Genomic DNA, 22,630 nt, shown 5'->3' on the forward strand with positions numbered 1-22,630 from the left:
CACAAGTACCTGGCAAGTACCCAAACATTAAATAAATCTCAAGCTAATATTGCTTATTAATTAATAGCAGTTTATGAGTTTTTCCTCTAGGAACATCCAAACCTTTTTTAAACCCAGTTACACTAACTGCTATAACCACATCCTCAGGCAATTAATTCCAGAGCTTAACTATGACTGAAAAATAATTTTCTTCAATTTGTTTTAAATGAGTTACTTGCTAACTTCAAGGAGTGCCCTTTAGTCCTTCTATTATCTGAGAGTAAATAACCAGCTTACATTAACTTGTTCAAGTCCTTTCATGATTTTGTGGACCTCTATCATATCCCCCCTCAGCCATCTCTTCTCCAAACTGAACAGCCCTAACCTTCCATAGTCTTTCCTCACAGGGCATGCCATTTATCATTTTGGTCGCCCTTTTCTGCACTTTCTCCAGTGCAACTATATCTTTTTTGAGATGTGGCGATCAGAATTGCACACAATATTCAAAATGCAGTCTCACCATGGAGCGATACAGAGGCATTATGACATCTGTCATTTTATTTTATTTATTTTATTTATTTAACAGCTTTTATATACCGGGATTAGTAGGGACATCATACTGGTTCACAATTGAACAAAAGAACTGAAATTACATGTTAACAGGGAGGAAGAACTGGGAGAGGTGGTAACTTGAGAGCAGCATTGAAGGAGAGGTTAAATACAACAAAAAGTAACTCTAGGGAAACTTAACATAAGGAACGCAAGGAAGGCAGTATCAGAATATAGCCGTACCTGGCAGAGCAGGGAGTGGAGATACTATTCTGGGTAGGAACGTTTAAATAACCAGGTTTTTAACGTCTTTTTAAATTTGATGGAGCATGGTTCGAGGTGCAGGGTAAGGGGAAGAGCATTCCAGAGGGACCGGCCAGCAATTGAGAAGGCGCGGTCACGTGTGGATGAGAGGCAGGCTGTTTTAAGTGGGGGTACGATTAGGGTGCCTTTATTGGCTGTTCTGATGGATCTTGAGGTCTGGTGGGGGTTAAAAGGCAGGTCGAGCCAGTTAGAATTGTAGACATGGAGGGATTTATGTACAATGGTCAGAGTTTTGTAATGGATGCGGGAGAGGATCAGGAGCCAGTGTAGCTCTTTGAGGATGGGGGTGATATGGTCACTCTTGCGGGTATTAGAGAGGATTCGAGCTGTTGCATTTTGCAGCATCTGTAAAGGTTTTATCGTGGAGTAGGGGAGCCCAAGGAAAAGGGCGTTACAGTAGTCTAATTTGGTGAGGATGGTGGCTTGGATCACTGTGCGGAAATCTTGGGTGTATAGTAGAGGTTTCAGTTTTTTTAAGACATTAAGTTTGAAAAAGCCATCTTTAAATATGGAGTTAACGTATTTCTTCATGTTTAATTGTTGATCGAGGATGACACCAAGATCCCTACCAGATGATTGGGCAGTGGTGATGGAGAGCTTGGGGTCATTAGATAGCGGGGGGGGGGGGGGGGAGGGAGGAGAGTTGGAGGAGATGAGTTCGGTTTTGCTGGTATTGAGTGCCAGTTGGAGGTTGGTGATCAGGGAGTTGATGGCTGCCATTCCTTTCTTAATAATTCCTAACATTCTGTTTGCCTTTATGATCGCCACAGCACACTGAGTCAATGATTTCAATGTATTATCCACTATGACACCTAAATGTTTTTCCTGGGTGGTAACTCCTAAGATAGCAGAGTTGCTTACCTGTAACAGGTGTTCGCCAAAGACAGCAGGATGTCAGTCCTCACATATGGGTAAAAACAAACAAAACAAGACCGTTGACATGGAAAGTAAAATATTTTATTCTAATTAATCCAGATTAGAAATGAGAATGCCCGACTCTGGCTGAGATTCGCCTTTTCGGCTGCATCAGGGGCTCAGTTGTCCAGATTTTACTAATGTATTTAACATTCACAATTGCATAGAGATGTCAGTGTCTGCTGCTTATGATCTGCTTCCCTTTGTGCGGTAGCACACTTTCAAGTACGTGGAAGAAAAGGAAAAGAATTTGAGCATCTTATGAGACACAAATGAAAAGTGACTTTTGAGATAGTATTTTTCCGATCATAAGCAGCAGGCATGCTGTTAACCACGTGTCCACGTAGAGTCCCTCTTCAGTCTTATAATATAGAATTTGCAAAAAAATGAAATAACAAAACGTGAGAAAAAACAACTCTGCGGGGTGGCAGGCCGGGTTTCGTGAGGACTAACACCCTGCCGTCCTAGGAGAACACCTGTTACAGGTAAGCAACTCTGCTTTCTCCAAGGACAAGCAGGATGGTAGTCCTCATACATGGTTAAGTAGCTCCAAGCCTCTCCGAACATGTGCAGCAGAGAACCGGTGCCATGTTGCACGACAACTAGGGCTGCAACAACCACAGGAGCAGGCCTGCGCCCAAAGATAGGGCCCACGGAGGGAGAGTTGGGTTTTCATGGTTGGAAGAGATTATGGAGGACGGACTGTCCGAAATGACTGTCCTGTCGGCCATCCTTGTCCAGGCAATAATGCGAGGTGAATATGTGGAGGGAACTCCAGATCGCCACTCTGCAAATCTCGTGGATGGGAACTGCACGCAAGTGAGCCACTGAGATCGATATGGCCCAGACAGAGTGAGCTTTGATGTGGCCATCAAGCTGCAACCCACCTGTGCGTAAGAGAAAGCGATGCTATCCAGTAGCCAGTGGGATAGAATCTGCTTGGAGATGGCAACTCCTAATCTGTTTCTGTCAAAAGAAACAAAAAGCTGAGAGGAGATGTGGTGAGGCGCTGTCCCGTTCCAAGTAAAAGGCAAGCGCCCTCTTGCAATCCAATGTATGTAGAGAACATTCACCTTGGTGAGCATGAGGTCTCGGGAAAAAAGAAGGCAATACAATGGACTGGTTGAGATGGAACTCCAAAACCACTTTGGGAAGGAACTTCGGGTATGTCCATAGGACCACCTTGTCTTGACAAAACTTCGTATAAGGCAGGTACAACACCAGAGCTTGCAGTTCACCTACCCTGCAAGCTGATGTGACCGCAACCAAGAGATCACCTTCCAGGAGAGGTACTTTATATCACAAGAATGCAATGGTTCAAATGGAGGTTTCATGAGTTGCAAGAGAACTACATTGAGATCCAGGAACTGCTGGGGGAGGGGGCGAGTGAAGGGCTTTAGTTGTAGTAAGACCCTCATGAATCGGCCCACTATCGGATTGAAGGAAATTGCAGAACCATCCGAACCCCTATGGTATGCCCCGATGGAACTGAGGTGAACCCTCACTGACGTGGTCTGTAGACCAGACTCAGAGAAGGACAACAGGTAGTCCAAGAGCGCCACAGGGGAGCAAGAGAAGGGATCCAAACCATGACTCTTGCACCATGTTGAAAACCGCTTCCACTTCAGATTATAGGATTTTCTGGTGGAAGGTTTTCTGGACTCCAGAATGGCATGAGCTACCCCTTCCAATAGGCCAAGGGGCCATACCATCACCCGATCAACATACAAGCCATGAGAGCAAGGCTTGCAGGCTGGAGTGGCAAAGCCTGTCCTGATCCTGGGTGATTAGGTCCAGGGCCGTCCAGTCAGGTCCTGAAGAGTCAGGAACCAGACTTGCCAGGGCCAGCAGGAGGCGATCAGAAACATGGAGCCCTGATCCTGCTGCAACTTCTAAAGCGTCTTGGATATGAGAAGGAGAGGGTAAGCATATAGCAACCCTGTGCCTCAGTGGATCGAGAAGGCATCCGCTATCAATCCCCTGCCCCTCCTGCCGAGGGAGCAGAAGCGGCACACTTTTCTGTTTTCCAATGTGGCAGACAGGTCTATGTCTGGGGTCCCCCAGGAGCAGAAGATGCGGTTCTCTACCTCCTGACTGAGGGACCATACGGGCGGCTGGAATGTCCGGCTCAAGGCATCGGCGAGAATGTTGTCCTCCCTGGGGAGGTACACCGCTCGGAGGGTGATGCTGTTTTGGATGGTCGACGACCAAACATGGACCGCCTCCTGACAGAGGGGGAATGAACCCATCCCCTCCTGTTTGTTCATGTACTGCATGGCCACTTGATTGTCGGTCTGAACCAGAACCAACTTGTTCATGAGCTGCTTTTGGAACACACAGTGGATCGCTCGCAACTCCAAGAAGTTGATATGGAGCCGCAACTGTACCGTCCAGAACCCTTGGGTGTGGACGCCCAGAACATGTGTTCACCACCCCATCTGAGAAGCGTTGGTGGTGAATGTGGCCTGGGGCTGAGCACTCCAAAATGGGCAACCCTGCTCCAGGTTCAAGGGGATTGTCCACCACTGGAGAGACTGCTGCAACCGTGTCATGACTAGAACATGAGCACGCAGGTACTGTATAGCTTGACACCATTGAGAGTGCAATGCCCATTGTGCCCTGCATATGTGTAGCCAAGCAAATGGGGTAACATGAACCGTCGCTGCCATATGGCCCAGCAGTCAGAGGAGCTGGTGAGCAGAGTCATGGGGGTAAACTGGAGCTGAATCGGGCAAGAGCCGCGAGGGTCTCTGCCCTGGGTCCCGAGGTAGGAAAGCCTTCGCTTGGACAGTGTCCAGGCGTACCCCAATGAAGTCCAGTTGCAAACACGGCTGGAGATGGGATTTTGAATAGTTGATCAAGAATCTCAGAGTCTTCGGGGTGTCTATCATGAGGCGATGGCACTCTGAGCCCCTTGTCGGGAGTTGCCCTTAATGAGCCAATCATCGAGTGAGGGGAAAACATGAATTCACCGCCGTCAAAGATGGGCACCGACAACTGCCAGACATTTTGTGAAGAACAGAGGCATAGATGCCTGCCAAAAGGCAGAACTTGGTACCGATAGTGATTCCCGTCGACCAGGAATCTCAGGTACTGCCGATCCGCCTGAAAGATGGGGATATGGGCGTACGTGTCTTTGAGATCGAGAGAGCAGAGCCAGTCTCCCGGCCTTGAGAAAGGGAATCAAGGTGCCCAGCGAGACCATTTTGAACTTTTCTTTTACCAAGAAATGGTTTAGAGCTCTCAGGTCCAGAATGGGCTGGAGGCCACCTGTCTGCTTGGGGATTAGGAAATACCTGGAGTAGAATCTTTCACCCCGTTAGCTGGGCAGAATAGTTTTGACCGCCTGAGCAAGAACAAGGGCGGAGAGTTCCACTCGAAGTATCCATAAGTCCCCTGCCACTCCCCACCTGGGACATGGAGGGAAGTGGGGTGGAAGTCGCTGGAAATGCAGCCTGTACCCCTGAAGGATGATGGAAAGTTCCCAGAGGTCCGATGTGATCGAGATCCACTGATCTGCGAATAGCTGGAGTTGACCCCCAACAGGGGGGCGGGGTCCCATGGAGAAGGCTGGCTCATGCTCCCTAGCCGCCAGTAAAAACCCTGTGGCGGGGCTCCGAGGTGGAACTCTAAGTGCCCGAGGTGGCCTAGGCTGTCTCTGTCTTGACTTGGGGACAAGCCTTTGAGCCCTGGACCTCGGTGCGGGTGGGTAATATTTACAAGTCCGATAGAAAGGCCGTTTAGGATATTGCCGTGGGGGTTTTCTGGTAGGCTGGGTGTCAGAAGTACTAGCCGACCACTGCTGAAGGGTCTCCTAGTAGTCTTTCGGCTCAGCCACAGCCTCCTTAATTCTGTCTCCAAACAGGTTCTCTCTCGTACATGGCAAGTCCGCCAGACAGTCTTGGATCTCAGGGCTCAAGTCGGAGGCCCGTAGCCATGCCGTCTGTCGGGCTCCTATGCCCGCTATGGCAGTCCTCATAGCTGCCTCGAAGATGTCATAAACCGAGCGAACCTTGTGCTTATCGCACTCCAGGCCCTGTTGGACAACAGATTGGAAGTCCTCCAGGAACTGTTGAGGCAGATGCTCACTAAATTTCAGGGCCTGATTCCACAGGTTCCAGGAATATTGTCCCATGTAAAGCTGTAGCAAGCTATGAGGGCAGTAAGCATGGTGCCCTGAAACACTTGGTGCCCCAATGGATCAAGAGCTTTATGCTCGCGCCCTGGAGGAGCGGAGGCAAGGGTACGTATCCTTTTAGCCTTTTTCAGGGCTGACTCTACCACCACCCACTGGTGGGGGGAGTTGACAGTGGTCGAACCCAGTGGACGTCTTCCTGTTAACCGGCAGCACCAAGATGGGATGCTCCCACAGGCGCGTCACCAGCTCCTTGAAAATGTCATGGACTGGTACCAGCTCCTTGAAAATATCATGGACTGGTACCGCCACCACCTCTTTCGAGGCATCTATGAATTGCAGGATCTCAAGCATTTTATGCCTGGAGTCTTGATCTGTTGGAAAGGCATTGATTCAGCCATTGCCTTAACAAATCCCGCAAAGAAGAGATCCTCGCGGGGAGATCATAGTCGTTCCTCCAGTGGAGAGGGTTAGAAAGGCAAACCTTCCAATTTCTCGGAGGAGGATATGATACCTCCCCTTCCCAGGGGTTTTAGGGAGCCCCCTGCCTGGAGTTGCTTTTGATAAGCCAATCATCGAGGTAAGGGAAGACATAAACCCCTCATACATCCAATGATAGGCCCCCAATACTGCCAGGCATTTTGTAAAAACCCGGGGTGCTGAAGCTAGGTAGAAGGGCAGTAAGCGGTACTAGTAGTGTTCCCCTTCTACCAGGAATTATAGGTATCTCCAATCCGCTGGAGAAATGGGGATATGAGCGTGTGCGTCTTTGAGATCGAGGGAGTAGAGCTAGTCCCCTTCTTTAAGGAGGAGAATCAAAGTGCCTAACAAGACCATTTTTTAATTTTCCTCTGACCAGAAATCAGTTCAACACCTTGAGATCTAGAATGGGGCAAAGGCCACCAGATTTCTTGGGAATCAGGAAATACCTGGAGTAGAACCCGTCCCCTTGCTGGCTTGGCGGAACTGGTTCGACTGCTCGAGCCATTAAGAAGGTGGAGAGCTCTACACGAAGCACATGTTGGTTCCGAACTTCTTCCCACCATGGACACAAAGGAAAGCGGGGTGGAACTCGTTGGAAATACAATTTGTACCCCGGCCATACGATGAACAGGACCCAGAGGTCCAATGTAATCGACTTCCATCGATTTGCGAATAACTGCAGACAGCCCCCCAGTGGAGGGTTGACACCACATGGCAGGGGAAGTTGGCTCACACTCCCTGGCCACCAGTCAAAATCCCACGATGGCGTTTTGTGCTGGGGCCGGAATCAAATGGGGCACACAAGGTTGCTGAGCCCTTGGTCTTGATGGAGGCAGAGGTCTCGATCTAGAGGCCAGTGAGTAGTACTTGCGTGGCTGGTAAAAAGGCCACCTCGGATACTGTCTAGAAACCTTTTTGCTGGATGGCTGGGTGTCTTAAGTACTGGCCAACAACTGTTGAAGGTTTCATGATAGTCCTTCAGTTGTGCCATCGCCTCTTTGATCCTGTCCCCGAACAGGTTCTCACCCATACAAGACAGATCTGCCAGACAGTCCTGGACTTCGGGGCGCAGATCGGAGGCGTGCAGCCAAGCCATATGGCAAAATGTACATAATTTCTGTACTCAGGGCCAGGGCAACAAGAACACTTCGACTCAGCAAGAGGTTTAAAATTTAGTTTATTTGGCTTTTTAAAGAAGAGTCAAAGACAAGTGTTCCTGGGAGATGCTATATGCCCTCTATCTGTAATAACTAGCATCTCCATGTACAAAGCCCCAATTCCCGCTGTGGCAATTCTCATAGCCATCTCGAACATGTCGTACGCAGAGCAGACCTCGTGTTTATCACATTCCAGGCCTTGCTGCACAACCTTCTAAAATTCCTCCTGAAATTGTTCCTGGAGGCGTTCCTCCAACTCATGGGCTTGTTTCCAGAGGTTCCTGGAGTACGGACCCATATAGAGTTGACAGCAAGTGATCCTGGCCACTAACATACAGCCTTGAAATACTCGGCATCCAAGAGCATCCAGTGCTCTATTCTCGTGGCCCAGGGGGCCCGAGGCATGAGTGTGAAGCCTCTTCACCTTCTTTAGGGCCGATTCCATCACCACCGATTGGTGAGGGGGTTGTCAATGTTCAAACCCGGTGGAAGGCTTGACCAGATAGACTGCATCCGTTTTGCGATTCAAAGTTGGGTTACCAGCTCCTTAGAGATGTCATGAACTGGAATTACCACCACCTCTCCTTAAGAGCATCCAGAAATTGCAGAACCTCCAACATCTTGTGCCGAGAATCCTGCGCCGTTAAAAGCTGGAAAGGCACAGACTCCACCATGGCTGTAACAAACCCCATGAAGAAAAGCTCTTGGGGGGACGGGGGGACGGGACTTCCGCCTCTCCTCAGAAATTGAGGGCTCTGAAGGCAAATCCTCTGATTACTCTATGAAGGAAAAAGATGCCTCCACTTCCCAGGGATCATAGGGAGCTTCCTCTTCGCTCCAAACGTCCGGAGGTGCTGGGGGGGGGGGGGGGGGTAGAGCGCTCCTCTGCGCTTTTAAGCATCAAGCCATGGGGCTGCGTGGGCCCGGGTGGAATCGAAGGCGGAACCAATAGCACTGGAAGGACTCAGGGCCGCATGGGCGCCGATGGATCCACCGCCTTCAAGAGCACCGGGGACCCCGATGGTCCCAAAGATATTGGTCCCAAGGGCCCCAGGAGAGCCAGAGGTTGTCAGGGCATCATGTACAAGCGGGGCACCATTGTCCCTGATGGCCCTTCCTCATCTGAGGAATCGCTCACCAGAATGGGTACCAGTGGCGGCGAAGAAGCTTGGGGCATCTGAGCTGGCTGCGTCAGCAATACATCGAGCAGCATATCCAGCCGCTCCAGGAGAGACGCAAGCACCACTGGAGTTGGCTCTTGCGGCAGTGATGGTCCCAGTAGAACCGGAGACTCGATACCCTGCAGGGCCCGGCCAACCACCAACAGCCCGCGCCTCTTTAACTCCTCCTCAAAAGCTGCTGAGGATAAAACGGCCTGAGGAGGAGGCGGCAGCAGGATCTGAGTGACCCCTGAGTCACAGGGCGACACCGAACCATCCACCGGCACTGGTGGAGGCCACAAGAGTCCTCGGAAGGACCAGTGGGAATTGCTTCCTCCACATGAGACCGCTTCAGGGCAGGAACAGATGCAGCTGATGCTTTCCCGTGGTCCGACTTGGAAGTTTTCCGTGTCGGGCTCCATCTGATGATGTCACCCATTTATGAGGACTACCATCCTACTTGTCCTTGGAGAATCATCTTTATGTAATATTTTAAGCATTTCGATGGTCTTTACAACATTTTCATTTTCAGCATAACACCAGCAGGACTGGCAGCATTTTATGGCCATAAGAAGTGGTGAATAAACCTGCAACATTCTCTAGTGAAAGTAAAATGTTTGGTGATCAAAAAAGACAGCCCACACTATTTGTTTTTAAATTTTAAAAGAATAATGTTTTAAGCAGCTTTCTTTGCCCATGACTAAAATACTAACAGTAAATGCAACCTGTTAGTGTTTTAGTTGTTCCTTCTCAGAAAATCCCAGAATCATTCTCACCTGTCTTATATATTAATTTGTTTTGTTGCCTATGTATGTTGTTGAACTTACAGATATTTTACTAGGCTCGTTAAGATTTCAAATGTGTTACAACGTCAGGTACAGATTTAAGTAGAAAAATCTACCGCATAGTAGATGTCCCTTGCTAATATGCAATTAGTATGTAAATTGGTATATAAATATATTTATTACAATTCTAACTCTAGAAAAACAATGATTACCCTATAAAGCACACAAGCAGTGGAGTGCATGGACCACACCACCACAAATGGAGCAGATGAATGCAGTGACAATTTAAAATTAAATTAGTTAACAAAAATTAAATTAAAAAAGCACAGGGATGTCAAGATAATGCACTAGCTCCTTTTATCTCTGGGATTTGTGACCAGAGGCATAGAAAAGTGGTTCTATCAGAACGTCTACAGATTACAGTCTGGTAGTAAAAAAAAACAAAACAAAACCCTGAATTCCTAAATTTAGGACCCTAAATTTACTATTTTCAGATGAAATTTTCCTAAATTTAGGCCTGTAATTCATTTGCCAAGATTTAGGCTCCTAATATTTTCCCCACCCACTATTTAGGTTCCTGCATTTAAGCTCTTCGTGAAACTAGCAGTAACCTGCAGAGAATCGAACAGTGATACAACAATATTGGGCTACCAAAAGGGTTGAGGTGCCCTGCATGGAGAGTCCATAGTTAGAACCCAAACTTCAGTAAGCATAGGGAGGCCAGATATTTTACAACAACTTTACTAAACTTAGTGGCTGTAGGGATTATTACAACACTTGGGAATAAGACACAGCAGGGGACTCTGTTTTGGTTCAAGTATTGGTTTTGTAAGAAATAAAGTTAAGAAGATGCAGAGCCAGAAATGGTTTACTAGCGAAAGTGCTGGAGCCCATCACTATAACAGATTTTGGGCACTCTTGGAATAGAAACGGAGGGCAGTGGTAGGAAAAGAGTTGAAAGGTCAAGTAAAGGATATTGGGGAGGATGGGGAAAGAGTTGACACTGGATTTCATAAGGGAATTTTTATACACAACTACCCAAAGTGGACAAATCTCATGTGGTCGAACTGAATAGGCCACTTTGGTTTTTATCTATCATCATTTACTGTGTTATTAAGTACACACTGAAAAATCTTGTACTGAAAGAAATGATTAAGAAGCCATTCATTGACTTGTCTGAAACAGCAGACAGGAATAATCTGTAAAGGCATTCTCTTTGAAACCCCAAAATAATTTAAAACATTTTAATTTATATATATATATATATATATATATATATATATAACACCCCAAATTTAGGCAATATTACTACCTAATCAGTGCTTAACACTAAATAGCAGAATAACACTCCTTCAGGAATGGGGTACAAGCATATATTACTTCAACAACTCTTATTATATACTAAAAAATTTTATTTTCTTAGAACAATATTACCATCATACACAAAGCCATCCACAAACATAACTCCTCATGGCTAAGTGAATCACTGAAACTTACACAATCCTCCCGCCCTACTAGAATGAACCGCAAATGCACATTACAAGTCCCCCCACTTAAGAAAGCCCGACTTACAGCCACAAGAGATCGTGCCTTGTCGATTTGCTGGTCCCACTCACTGGAATACTCTACCTCTCAATCTCCACCTGGAGCCATGCCCTTTCAAATTCCGAAAAATGCTAAAGACATGGCTTTTCCACCAGGCTTTCCCAGATTAATTCTCGCAGACTTCTACCCCCCTATGCCCTTCGATGTTATCCTTATTGTTCCAAAGTAACCTGCTGAATCATGTAATTATGTAATACTGTTGCATTTTTGTAAATTCTCTTTTCTATTTTATTTTATCGCTCCTTATTGGTTTCATTCTGTTAAGTTTGCTTCTTCCTTGCTTCCTATATCATAGTTATCGGTTGTCCTGTTTCCCCCTCCCCTGTTTATTGTACTTTCCATCATTTTGTTATAATGTAAACAGATATGATGTGTATTTTAATATCGGCATAGAAAAGCTGTCTGTAAAATAAATAAATAAATAAATACAAAGATATGATTCACATTTCTCAAGCATTAGTTATACAAATCATCAAAAACAGTGTTTAATAATGCAATTAAAACATTATCTCTCTCACACCCATACATACTCAATCATACTTACACCACACTCATAAAATGCTCATTAAATTAATACTATCACAAATATTCAAAATGTTTCTTCTAATTATTCTCCCTATTATATCTGTCTCATGACTTAGTGGCAACAAAAACTCCCCCACTATTTACTTTTTTGATTCAAATTATATATGAACTCATATTATCCTCTTACTCAATATTTAATACCTCTGATGTCTTTAACCGGTTTTTTGAAGATGTGAACATCTCAGAGGGAGAAATAATGTTCAATGGCTATGAGTTGAAGTGATTTGAGTGTGGAGGTTAACCGCCCGGGGATATCGTGCTAAATAAGAAGGTGTGTCGGAGACAGAATAATCTGCTGGTAGCGTTTCGAATGAGAGGTTCACTTTCTATTTAAAAAGCAGGAAAGAATATCTAATAAGAAGGTGATGAAAAAGCCAGTGAAGCTTTTGGAATATACGAAAGAATGACAGCATCAAGCATTGCAGTGTCAATGCAGTAAAGTGGCTGCGAAGTTCGAGCGCAACATATAAGTTATTCACATAAGAAACAAGTAACAAACGTGAAATAGTTCCTTCCCAATGAGGAGAGTTATTTTTTGATATGAATTATATTCAAGATTCCCCTGAAGAAGCCACCAGGCGAAACAAGGGCTCTGTCGGGAGCAATTACAAAAGATAAATTTTGTCATCAGGATCCAATGAGATTGCAGGAGCAATTATAAAGGGTATTTTTGTCATTGGGATCCAATGAGATTGCATTAAAATTGTGTTGGGGATACGTTAAAGAGATTAAAGACATCAGAGGTAGTAAATATTGAGTAAGAGGATAATATGGGTTCATATATAATTTGAATCAAAAAAGTAAATAGTAGGGGAGTTTTTGTTGCCACTAAGTCATGAGACAGATATAATAGGGAGAATAATTAGAAGAAACATTTTGAATATTTGTGATAGTATTAATTTAATGAGAATTTTATGAGTGTGGTGTAAGTATGATTGAGTATGTATGGGTGTGAGAGAGATAATGTTTTAATTGCATTATTAAACACTGTTTTTGATGATTTGTATAATTAATGCTTGAGAAATGTGAATCATATCTTTGTATGAATATTGTTATAAGAAAATTTGTTTAGTATATAATAAGAGTTGAAGTAATATGTGCTTGTACCCCACTCCTGAAGGAGTGTTATTCTGATTATATATATATATCACACTTTTGTACTAATTTAAAAAAAAGTAAGGATTACCTTCTGTTGAAGCAGCATCCACCATAATTCTCTGCATGAGTACAGGTTCCATCCCAAAGTCGAACACTACAGTCTGTCGAAAAGTTCCAAAGATTTCAGTCTTGAATGCTATACTGATTTTATATATACAATGATCTATTCCATTTTGAGTCATTTTTCCGCCAATCCACTCCTGACAGTTTTCTGGGACCTCCTGAGATACCTGTGTAGTGCAATCTCCTGCAGATATTGTACCAATACTGAAATGAGGGCGATGGGCATCGTACAGCAATGCTACTCTGAAGAGCATTCTTGCAGGCTAGAATGAAAAGAAAGTTAACATTCTTTACACAAAACAGATCAAAATAATTTGTTTGAAATCCTACAAATTATTAGCTTGCACAAGCCTATTCCAAGATTTATACAAAAGAGAAAAAATTGCCAGTTCCATGGTTCATATACTATTTATTAAAAAAATATGTATACCACTTTCCTGATAAAAAACATTCAAAGCAATGTACATAAGAACATAAGAAATGCCATACTGGGTCAGACCAAGGGTCCATCAAGCCCAGTATCCTGTTTCCAACAGTGGCCAATCCAAGTCACAAGTACCTGGTAAATAACCAAACATTAGATAGATCACAAACTACTACTGCTTATTAATTACAGTCATAGAAGTTTATGGATTTATCCTCTAGGAACTTATCCAAACCTTTTTTAAATCCAGTTACACTAACTGCTGTATTTTTTTGTTTTAATGAGCACTGTTGATTTTAGTGCATACCATTCTAATTTGGTGCACATTATTTAAAATAGTGCACGCTAAAATCAATCGCACATGCCAAAATGTTAAAGGCAAATTTTAAAAGCCCTATGCATGCCAAAGCTAGGAGATACATGCTGGCACGCGCTGAGAGGATTTTATAAGCTGCCCATATATATGTGTATCTATGCGCACAAGTCAAACATTTTTAAAAGGGGGTGGGGCATGGGCATGATGGAGGAAGAGCAAGAGATGTGCACGTGCCAGGGTCCCCTACTGCGCAACTTTACTACTGCTATGAATGACGTATAAGTAATAAAATAAAAACCTCTAGGCTAGTCAGTGGACCTTTAAGGGTCAGGGCTAATAGGGCAAAGGAAGACTATTAAACTAGGTGGTGTGGGAAGTCCTATCCCTTAACTGGGCAAACTGGGAATGAACCGGGAAAACTATCTATGGTGTCGGCACACCTCTCTTATAAAACTCCTCTCTCTCTCTCTCCTCTCTCTTTCTTGCTGTCTCTCCATATACACTACAAATGTTTGTGAAAGTAGTGGCATTCCTTCTCTCTGAGTTCTTATCAGATTTCAGACACAGCTGTGTGGCCTTCACTTTCTCTCTCAGGCTTTAGTATAAGTTAATTGCTAGTTTTCTCATCATAGTGGAATAACTAAATAAACAGACTCTTGCCTGTTCATAAACATTTCACAGTGCAAGACAGTAAACAGGAGTTCACTCAGAGGTTGGCCTGTGGCCTTCAAACTAATGTACAATCAATACCACACACATTTTAACAACATCCAAATAAAAATCAATAAGGAAGAGTTTAAGTAACATATAAAAACATCTATCTTAAACAGCCCTTCAAATGTTTAATTATTTTTTAATCTGTTTTCAAGAAAAATAATAAAGGATGCTCCTTTACCTTATCCAATATAAACAGAAACATAAGCAAAATAAGATGCATACCTCCGAAACAAAAAAAGAAGAAATACATGATCAGAAAGGATTAGTAAACCAGTTCACAGATTATAGAAGTCAATGACCAGAGTACAAACTAAACAAAGGTATCAAATGCATATAGAAATTCTGCCATCTCAAGTAAAATAAAATTAAAACCAATATTCAATAATGAATTTCTTAGCTGCACTATACTAGATGATCATTAATAAACTTCCACTGCACAATCTATAAGACTGGTGCCATCCAAAGAGCATGGGTGCTGCATGTAACCAGATGCCCGTGCTGTGCAGCCCACTGCTTATCTGTCTCGGGGGGGGGGGGGGGGGGGGGGGGGGGGGGGGGGGGGGAGAGATCTGCCTGCGCAGTTTTGCAGGCCTTCACTTCCAGCCGTCACAGATGACCTCTGCCACCTGCACAGCCTGCATGTTTCTTCTTCGGGCTCAGGATCTACCTTGGGGTTCCCCCCCCCCCCACATTGTGGTACAGCAACCCTACTGCCAGCTGGTTGTGGGGGGAGGAGAGCAAGGTTGGTAAGCTGGGGGAAGATAAGAGGCATGGACAGTGGCTGGCCCGGCTTCTTTCTCCTTCCTCCTGGGGGACAGGCACTCACTTGCACCGAACACTCACCCAAATATATATAGTCTATGCAGGGCAGGAACAGTTAGTTGTATTTGTATTAGACCATGAGGTCTGATCATTATTTCAGTATGGTTATTAAGCCATTTTGTAATCCATTTAATATTGTTGATTTAGTTATATAAATGGTACAGTCAGGCAGAAGTACCCAAACCTTAGGTTGGGGAGAGTGGGAGAAGAGTCATCTATAATTGGACACTTTTATATACAAGGCCCACTAGAATGGCTGGAGTCATCTCACTTAGGAGACAGGTCTTGGTTTGGCAACAGGCCGGTCATGCTCAGCTGGTCTATATTACAAGTCCAGACAGTTGACAGCTCTACTTGTATGGAGCTCTGGCTCTGCTTCCTTTGTATGGGCTGGGTGTACGATCCTCTTCTCCCTTGTCTTAGCATCATCTACATTATGCAAGATCTCAAGTACACAAATTAAACTCCATTTTCAGGGTTTTATTATTAAGAAAGCTGTGGTCTTATTTAATTTCCATTTGAATAATTGTCTCTATGTGTTTACTGAGTGTTTAATGTAAGGTATGCAGGGCCTGGATGTGTCATGGTTGCATAAGCTATACATTTTCACTATAGCAATCCGCTTCTATAATCCACAGCAGAATCTATACATAAACAAAGTGCCTGAGCTGGCCCTGTAACTCAGGCTGAAGTACCATGGTGCGGCAGATTATGTTTGGATTCCCTCAAATCAGGACTGGCTGTAATACATAAGTGCTGTGCTCAGGCCCTAGAAAGCAAAATTGCTTACCTTGTAATAGGTGTTATCCCAGGACAGCAGGATGTAGTCTTCACATACGGGTGACGTCACGGACGGAGCCCTATTTCGGAAAACTTTATGTCAAAGTTTCTAGAAACATTTGACTGGCATCCTGAGCATGCCCAGCACGCCATGATCCCTCGAGCCACAGGGGTCTCCCTTCAGTCTCGTTTGTAGCAATGAGCGTTAGCCAAAAATAAAATAATAAAACGTATCGGACCCAACTCCGCGGGGTGGTGGGCGGGTTTCGTGAGGACTACATCCTGCTGTCCTGGGATAACACCTATTACAAGGTAAGCAATTTTGCTTTATCCCAGGACAAGCAGGATGCTAGTCCTCACATATGGGTGATTTGCAAGCTACAGGTTGAGTCATCTTTGTATTGGACCAACAGCGTACAACTTGTGCAACAGGCATAACAACTGGTGTACTGTTAGGAAGAATGAGGCAGCCTGAAATCATGAAAGTTTGGATGTGGAAGGAGTTGGATTATGCTGGAAACAAGTTCTTTAAGACAGATTGTCCATAGGCTGAATCTTGTCGTCCTTCCTTGTCGAGACAGTAGTGAGCCGCAAAGGTGTGAAGAGAACTCCATGTTGCGGCTTTACATATGTCAGCTATTGACAATGAACGATAGTGTGCTACTGAGGTTGACATTGCTCTTACTGAGTGAGCCTTTACTCGCCCCTGGAGAGGAAGGCCTGCTTTTTCATAACAAAATTGAATACAATCTGCAAGCCAATTAGATAGAGTTTGCTTGCCTACCGCTTTTCCAGGTTTGTTTTGATCAAAAGAAACAAAGAGCTGGGTGGATTTCCTATGGGCTGTAGTGCGATCTAAGTAGTACGCAAGCGCACGTTTATAGTCCAAGGTGTATAAAGCCCTCTCTCCTTGGTGAGAGTGCGGTTTTGGGAAGAAAGTTGAAAGATGATGGATTGATTCAAGTGGAATTCCGTAACTGCCTTGGGGAGAAATCTTGGGTGTGTAAGGAGTACCACTCGGTCATGTAAGAATTTTGTGTAGGGTGAGTATGTGACAAGTGCTTGTAACTCGCTAACCCTTCTAGCAGATGTGATGGCTATTAAGAAGATAGTCTTCCAAGTGAGAAATTTAACATCACAGGAATCCATGGGTTCAAAAAGAAAAAGCATGAGCCTTGTTAAGACTACATTAAGGTCCTATTCTGTGACCGGTGGTCGGTGTGGAGGTTTAAGTTGAATTAAACCTCTCATAAACCTACTAACGAGGGGTTGCACTGATATTTATTTATTTAAAAACTTTTCTATACAGTTGCTAAGTTAAATACCATCGCAACGGTTTACATGTAGGCACATATTTAATGTAGGTAAAAGTGATATTGGTGCATCTCCGACGGTGTTGTGATAAGCTGAGATTGCACTTAAATGTACTCTTACAGATGAGGTCTGGAGACCAGAGTCTGAGATATGCCATAGATTGTCTAATAAAGATGATGTAGTGCATGAAAAAGGGTTGACACTATTTTGTGTGCACCACGTGGTAAACCGTTTCCATTTAGCACGATAGTTCTTTCGTGTGGAGGGTTTACGTGAAGCTACAAGCACTTGAGAGACATTAGTTGAAAGATTGAGTGGTTGCAAGATCAAGCTTTCAACATCCATGCTGTTAGGGATAGGGATTAAAGGTTGGGATGTCGCAACCTGCCCTGATCCTGAGTTATGAGAGTGGGTTCTGTGCCCAGGCGAATTGGATCGCTGATCGAGAGGTTGAGAAGTATTGGAAACCATACTTGTTGAGGCCAATATGGGGCTATGAGTATCATGGATCCTTTATCCTGCTGAAGCTTCACTAGAGTTTTGGTTATTAGCGGTATCGGGGGATATGCGTAGAGAAGGCCTGAGTTCCAGTGGCGAGCAAAGGCGTCCCTGGGTAAGTGGTTTTTCTGCTTAGAGGGAGCAAAAATTGTCCACTTTGTAATTCATTTGTGATGCAAAGAGGTCTACTGTTGGATGACCCCCAACCTTGAAAGATCTTGGTCGCCACTTTTGGATCCAGAGACCACTCGTGAGGTTGGAAGTGTCGACTGAGGCGATCCGCCACTACGTTGTGGATGCCTGCTAGATAAGTGGCCCAGAGAAACATTGAGTGTGTTAGGGCCCAGTCCAAAATCTGAGCTGCCTCTTGACAAAGGAGATACGAGCCTGTACCTCCCTGTTTGTTGATGTACCACATAGCTACTGTGTTGTCTGTTTGTATCAGAACAGTCTTGTGGGAAAGGCAGTCCTTGAATGCATGCAGCGCATAACGTATAGCTCGAAGCTCTAGGAAATTTATCTGAAATGTAGCTTCGAGTTTTGTCCAAGTATCTTGAGTCTGCAGATGACCAATGTGTGCTCCCCAGCCAAAGGTGGATGCATCTGTAGTTAATGTCACTTGCGTAATCGGTTGCTGGAAAGGTAGGCCTGTGAGCAAGTTGTCCTCATTCGTCCACCATAGGAGCGAGGACTGTAGTTGTTGAGTTACTTGAATTGGATAAGACAGTGGTTGAATGGCTTGTATCTACTGCCTTCTGAGTGTCCATTGGCTAGTCTGGCCATAGGAGTGACGTGAACTGTGGAGGCCATATGACCCAGAAGAGTGAGGCATTGATGAGCTGTTATTCGAGTACGTGCGCGAAGAGAGCCCGCTAACGAGGTGAGTGTCTGTGCGGTTTTTTGGAAAGCAAGCTTTTGACGTTATGATGTTTAATTCTGCTCCAATGAATTGTAGCAGGTAAGATGGTGTGAAGTGAGATTTCTGGTAGTTGATGAGGAATCCCAACGAATGGAGTAGAGTTATTGTGAGCTTGAGAGAGTTGAGAGCTCCTTGTCTTGTTTGGCTTCTGATGAGCCAATCGTCCAGGTAAGGAAACACGTGCACGCCTTCCTTGTGCAAGTGGGCAGCTGCCACTGCTAGGCACTTTGTGAACACTCGAGGTGCTGAGGCAAGACCGAATGGTAGCACCCTGTACTGGAAATGTTGACTTCCTACGAGGAATCGCAGATACTTGCGATGAGGAGGGAATATTGGAATGTGAGTGTAAGCGTCTTGAAGATCCAGAGAACAGAGCCAATCTCCTTTTTGAAGTAGAGGTAGCATGGTGCCCAATGACACCATCCTGAATTTCTCTTTTTTCAGGTATTTGTTGAGTTTCCGGAGGTCCAATATGGGACATAGGCCTCCTGTTTTCTTTGGAATGAGGAAATAACGGGAGTAGAATCCTCTGCCCTGCTGAGGTCGGGGAACTGGTTCCACGGCCCTGGCTCTCAGAAGGGTGGATAATTCTTTTTGTAAGAGTGTAGATTGATTGTTTACTGTCCAAGACTAGGTGGGTGGAGTATTGTTTGGTACAGTGAGAAAGTCCAGGTGGTACCCTTGAAATGTTATAGAGAGTACCCATTGGTCTGTGGTGATGTGTGACCAATTGTGTTGGAAGAAAGTGATTCGACCTCCTACTGGCAAACTTGGGGTCGGATTGGTAGACAGGCTTCTGTTCCCTGGTGTGATTTCAAAATCCAGAAGTTGACCCTGTTTGCGGAGGGGGTTGAGCTCTAGGTGCTCTTAGTTGTCGGGTCTGCGTTCTTTGAGCTGGCCTAGAAGACCTTCCACGGGCAGGAGGTGGATAGTACCGCCGTGGCCTATAGTATGGCCATTTTGAATCTTTCCTTGGGAGTCTTCGTGACGATGTTTGAGACTCCTGAGGAGCACAGGAAAGCTGTCTCAAGGTTTCCGAATGTTCCTTTAGCTGAGAAACTGCCTCCTTTACTTTATCTCCAAAGAGATTGTCCCCTGCGCAAGGGAGATCAGCAAGTTTCTCATGTACTTCTGGTCTCAGGTCGGAGGCCTTGAGCCAGGCCCATCTGCATGCACTTATACCTGTGGCAGACATTCTTGATGAAGTCTCAAAGCTATCGTAAGCTGCAGGAACTTCGTGTTTCCCAGCCTCCAGGCCCTTATGGATGATAGAAGTGAAGGAATCTTGGAATTGCTGGGGGAGAGATTCAGAGAGTTCTTGAATTTGTTTCCACAAATTACGCTGATAGTGTGTCATATATAGCTGGTAGGACGCAATTCTGGAAACTAACATGGACCCCTGAAACATTTTCCTGCCTATGGCATCTAAAAATCTGTTGTCTTTTCCAGGAGGATTAGATGAATGAGGCTTTATTCTTTTTTACTTCTTTTGAGCTGACTCAACTACTACTGATTGATGAGGTAGTTGAGTTTTTTGGAAGCCTGGGATATGCTGGACGAGATATGTAGTATCAGTTCTTTTATTCACTGGTGGTATGATGCAGGGATGCTCCCATAGCTTGTGTTGCAAGTCAATGAAGACTTTGTGAACTGGAATTGCCAGGACTTCTTTAGGTGGGTCCACGAACTGTAACACTTCCAGAGTTTTTTGCCTGGTGTCCTCTTCGGATTCAAGCTGAAAGGGGATGGTGTCAGCCATATCCTTAATGAAATTTGAGAAGGAAAGATCCTCTGGAGGAGAAGGTCCTGAGATGACTTCCTTTGAAGAAGATTCAGTGTTGGGATCCTCCCAAGTGTCCGGTGAATGTGGACGAAGAGGCGTCGATGGAATGGGAAGAGATGGCATCGACGGCATCGATGGTTTTCTCCAGTGGCTTCGACGGAAATAGTGGAGAAAACGATGGACGTGGGCATGTGATTCCCGATGGACCTGGGAGAGGTTCAGGCATTGGTACTTCCTTTACTATTTCTTCTTCCCTCGGTGTTGGCATCGGTATATCTGGTGATTTTACCGGGATGGCACCGAGAAGTGTGTCCAATTTTGCTAAAATTGGCACGAAAAAGGACATATCCGGCATCGGCATCAGTGTGGGATGGAGTGGAACCGGGGATGGAGTGGAACCGGCGATGGAATCGGCAATGGCATCGGAATGGGCACCGGTGATGGGAGTGGAACCGGCACTGGCGATGGTTCTGGTCTCGATGGCGGAATCGTGCTCGGTGCTGGCATTGGAGGCATGTCCAGGAGCGCGTCCCTAACTGCCTGGCGGAAGTAACCGTCCAGTTCCGCCCGCATAGCTGGTGAAACCAGAGCAGCTATGGGGGGAGGCAGCGAAGGCGATACTGGTACCTCCACAGGGCCCTGTGGAGGTACAGTTCCCGGCACCAATATCGGTGGGGATCGCCTAGGAGTGGAAGGCCTCAATGGACACGGAACGTCCTCTCTCCGAGGTTTCTTCGGCGCTGATTCGAGACCCGTCAATGGAATTCCGGTTATCGGATCGATTTCGTGATCATAAGGCCTCAGATGCCGATGATGATGGTTCTGCCTGTGCTCGACGCCCTTCTCGATGACAGACGTAGATTTTATTGATGATTTTCAAGGGGTCGGTGACGGCCGATCCCCTGCTTCATCCAATCTAAATTTTTTAAGGACGACCTTCCTGATCACTCCAGCCGGAGATGACTGTGTGGACGTCGATGTCGATGGCATTAATTGGAGATGGAACAAATGCTCCATTTTCTCCATCCGCAGTCTTCTGCCTTTCGGCGTCATCTTGGTGCATCTTGGGCACGTCGAAACGTCGTGTCCCTCACCGAGGCAGAGTACACACTCGATGTGTGGGTCCGTAATGGACATGGTGCGGCAACAATTCGGGTACTTTTTGAAACCCGTAGCCATAATGAGAGTCGGACAGCCATCGACTACTTTCGGGCACGGATTGACGGTCGCGGAACCGACCGTAAAAGTTTTTAAGACTTACCGCGATGGAAAAAAGGGAGACCCCTACGGTGTCTAAAGTTTTTCCGAGTTTTTATCAACTTTTTTGTAAGGTGAAAATTCACCACATAGGGACTCCTAGAACCGCAAGGCTAACGGCTTCGCGGGAAAAAGAAGACTGAAGGGAGACCCCTGTGGCTCGAGGGATCATGGCATGCTGGGCATGCTCATTAGGCTCAGGATGCCAGTCAAGTTTCTAGAAACTTTGACAGAAAGTTTTCCGGAATAGGGCTCCGTCAGTGACGTCACCCATATGTGAGGACTAGCATCCTGCCTGTCCTGGGATAATAGATGGAAACCATGGGTGCCTCAGTGGCAGCCCCAGCTAGTCAATAAGTGGTTCTCAGGGTGCACCTCCAACTTTCAGGTCAGTGAGGGTTCATACAACCATCAGAATATGCTTTTTATGGAAGGGATGGGGGAATCAGTGAAGTTACTTACCTGTAACAGTGTTTTTTTTTGATGGACAGTAAGATGTCCGGCCTTACATATGGGTTACATTGTCCGATGAAGCCTAGCACAGAACTTTGATTCAAATCTTTTAGACGATTTGAGCATGCTCTACTGAGCATGTGCAGCCCATAGCTACCTCCCTGCCTCCTAGGTAGGACCCCTTCAACCCATGATAAAGCTAAGATTTGGAAAAACCAACTCCAAGAGAAGATGAGAGGGTTTTATGAGAACTGACATCCTGCTGGTCATTGAAGAACCACTACTATAAAGGTAAGTAACTTCAATTTCTCAGAGGACAAGCAGGCTTCATGTGGGGACTCCAAAGCTACAGGCTGCCTCAAATAAAAAGGAAAAACTAAACAATGTCAAAGGCACTGTTTTCAAAGTCAATAGGCCAATCTCATATAATCTTGCTTTCCCCCCTCCTT

The 22,630-nt window shown here is 45.3% G+C and overlaps 1 protein-coding gene across 1 annotated transcript in view; it reads right to left on the reverse strand.

The window, feature by feature from the left end:
• HELZ (helicase with zinc finger) overlaps nt 1–22,630 on the reverse strand; it is a 639,316-nt gene that overhangs the window by 443,695 nt on the left and 172,991 nt on the right. Inside the window, 1 exon segment of the mRNA XM_029599344.1 lies at nt 12,864–13,161. Within this exon segment, the coding sequence (XP_029455204.1) occupies nt 12,864–13,161 (298 nt within the window).

Source organism: Rhinatrema bivittatum, chromosome 4 (genome assembly GCF_901001135.1).
Source record: "Rhinatrema bivittatum chromosome 4, aRhiBiv1.1, whole genome shotgun sequence".
Lineage (NCBI taxonomy): Eukaryota > Metazoa > Chordata > Amphibia > Gymnophiona > Rhinatrematidae > Rhinatrema > Rhinatrema bivittatum.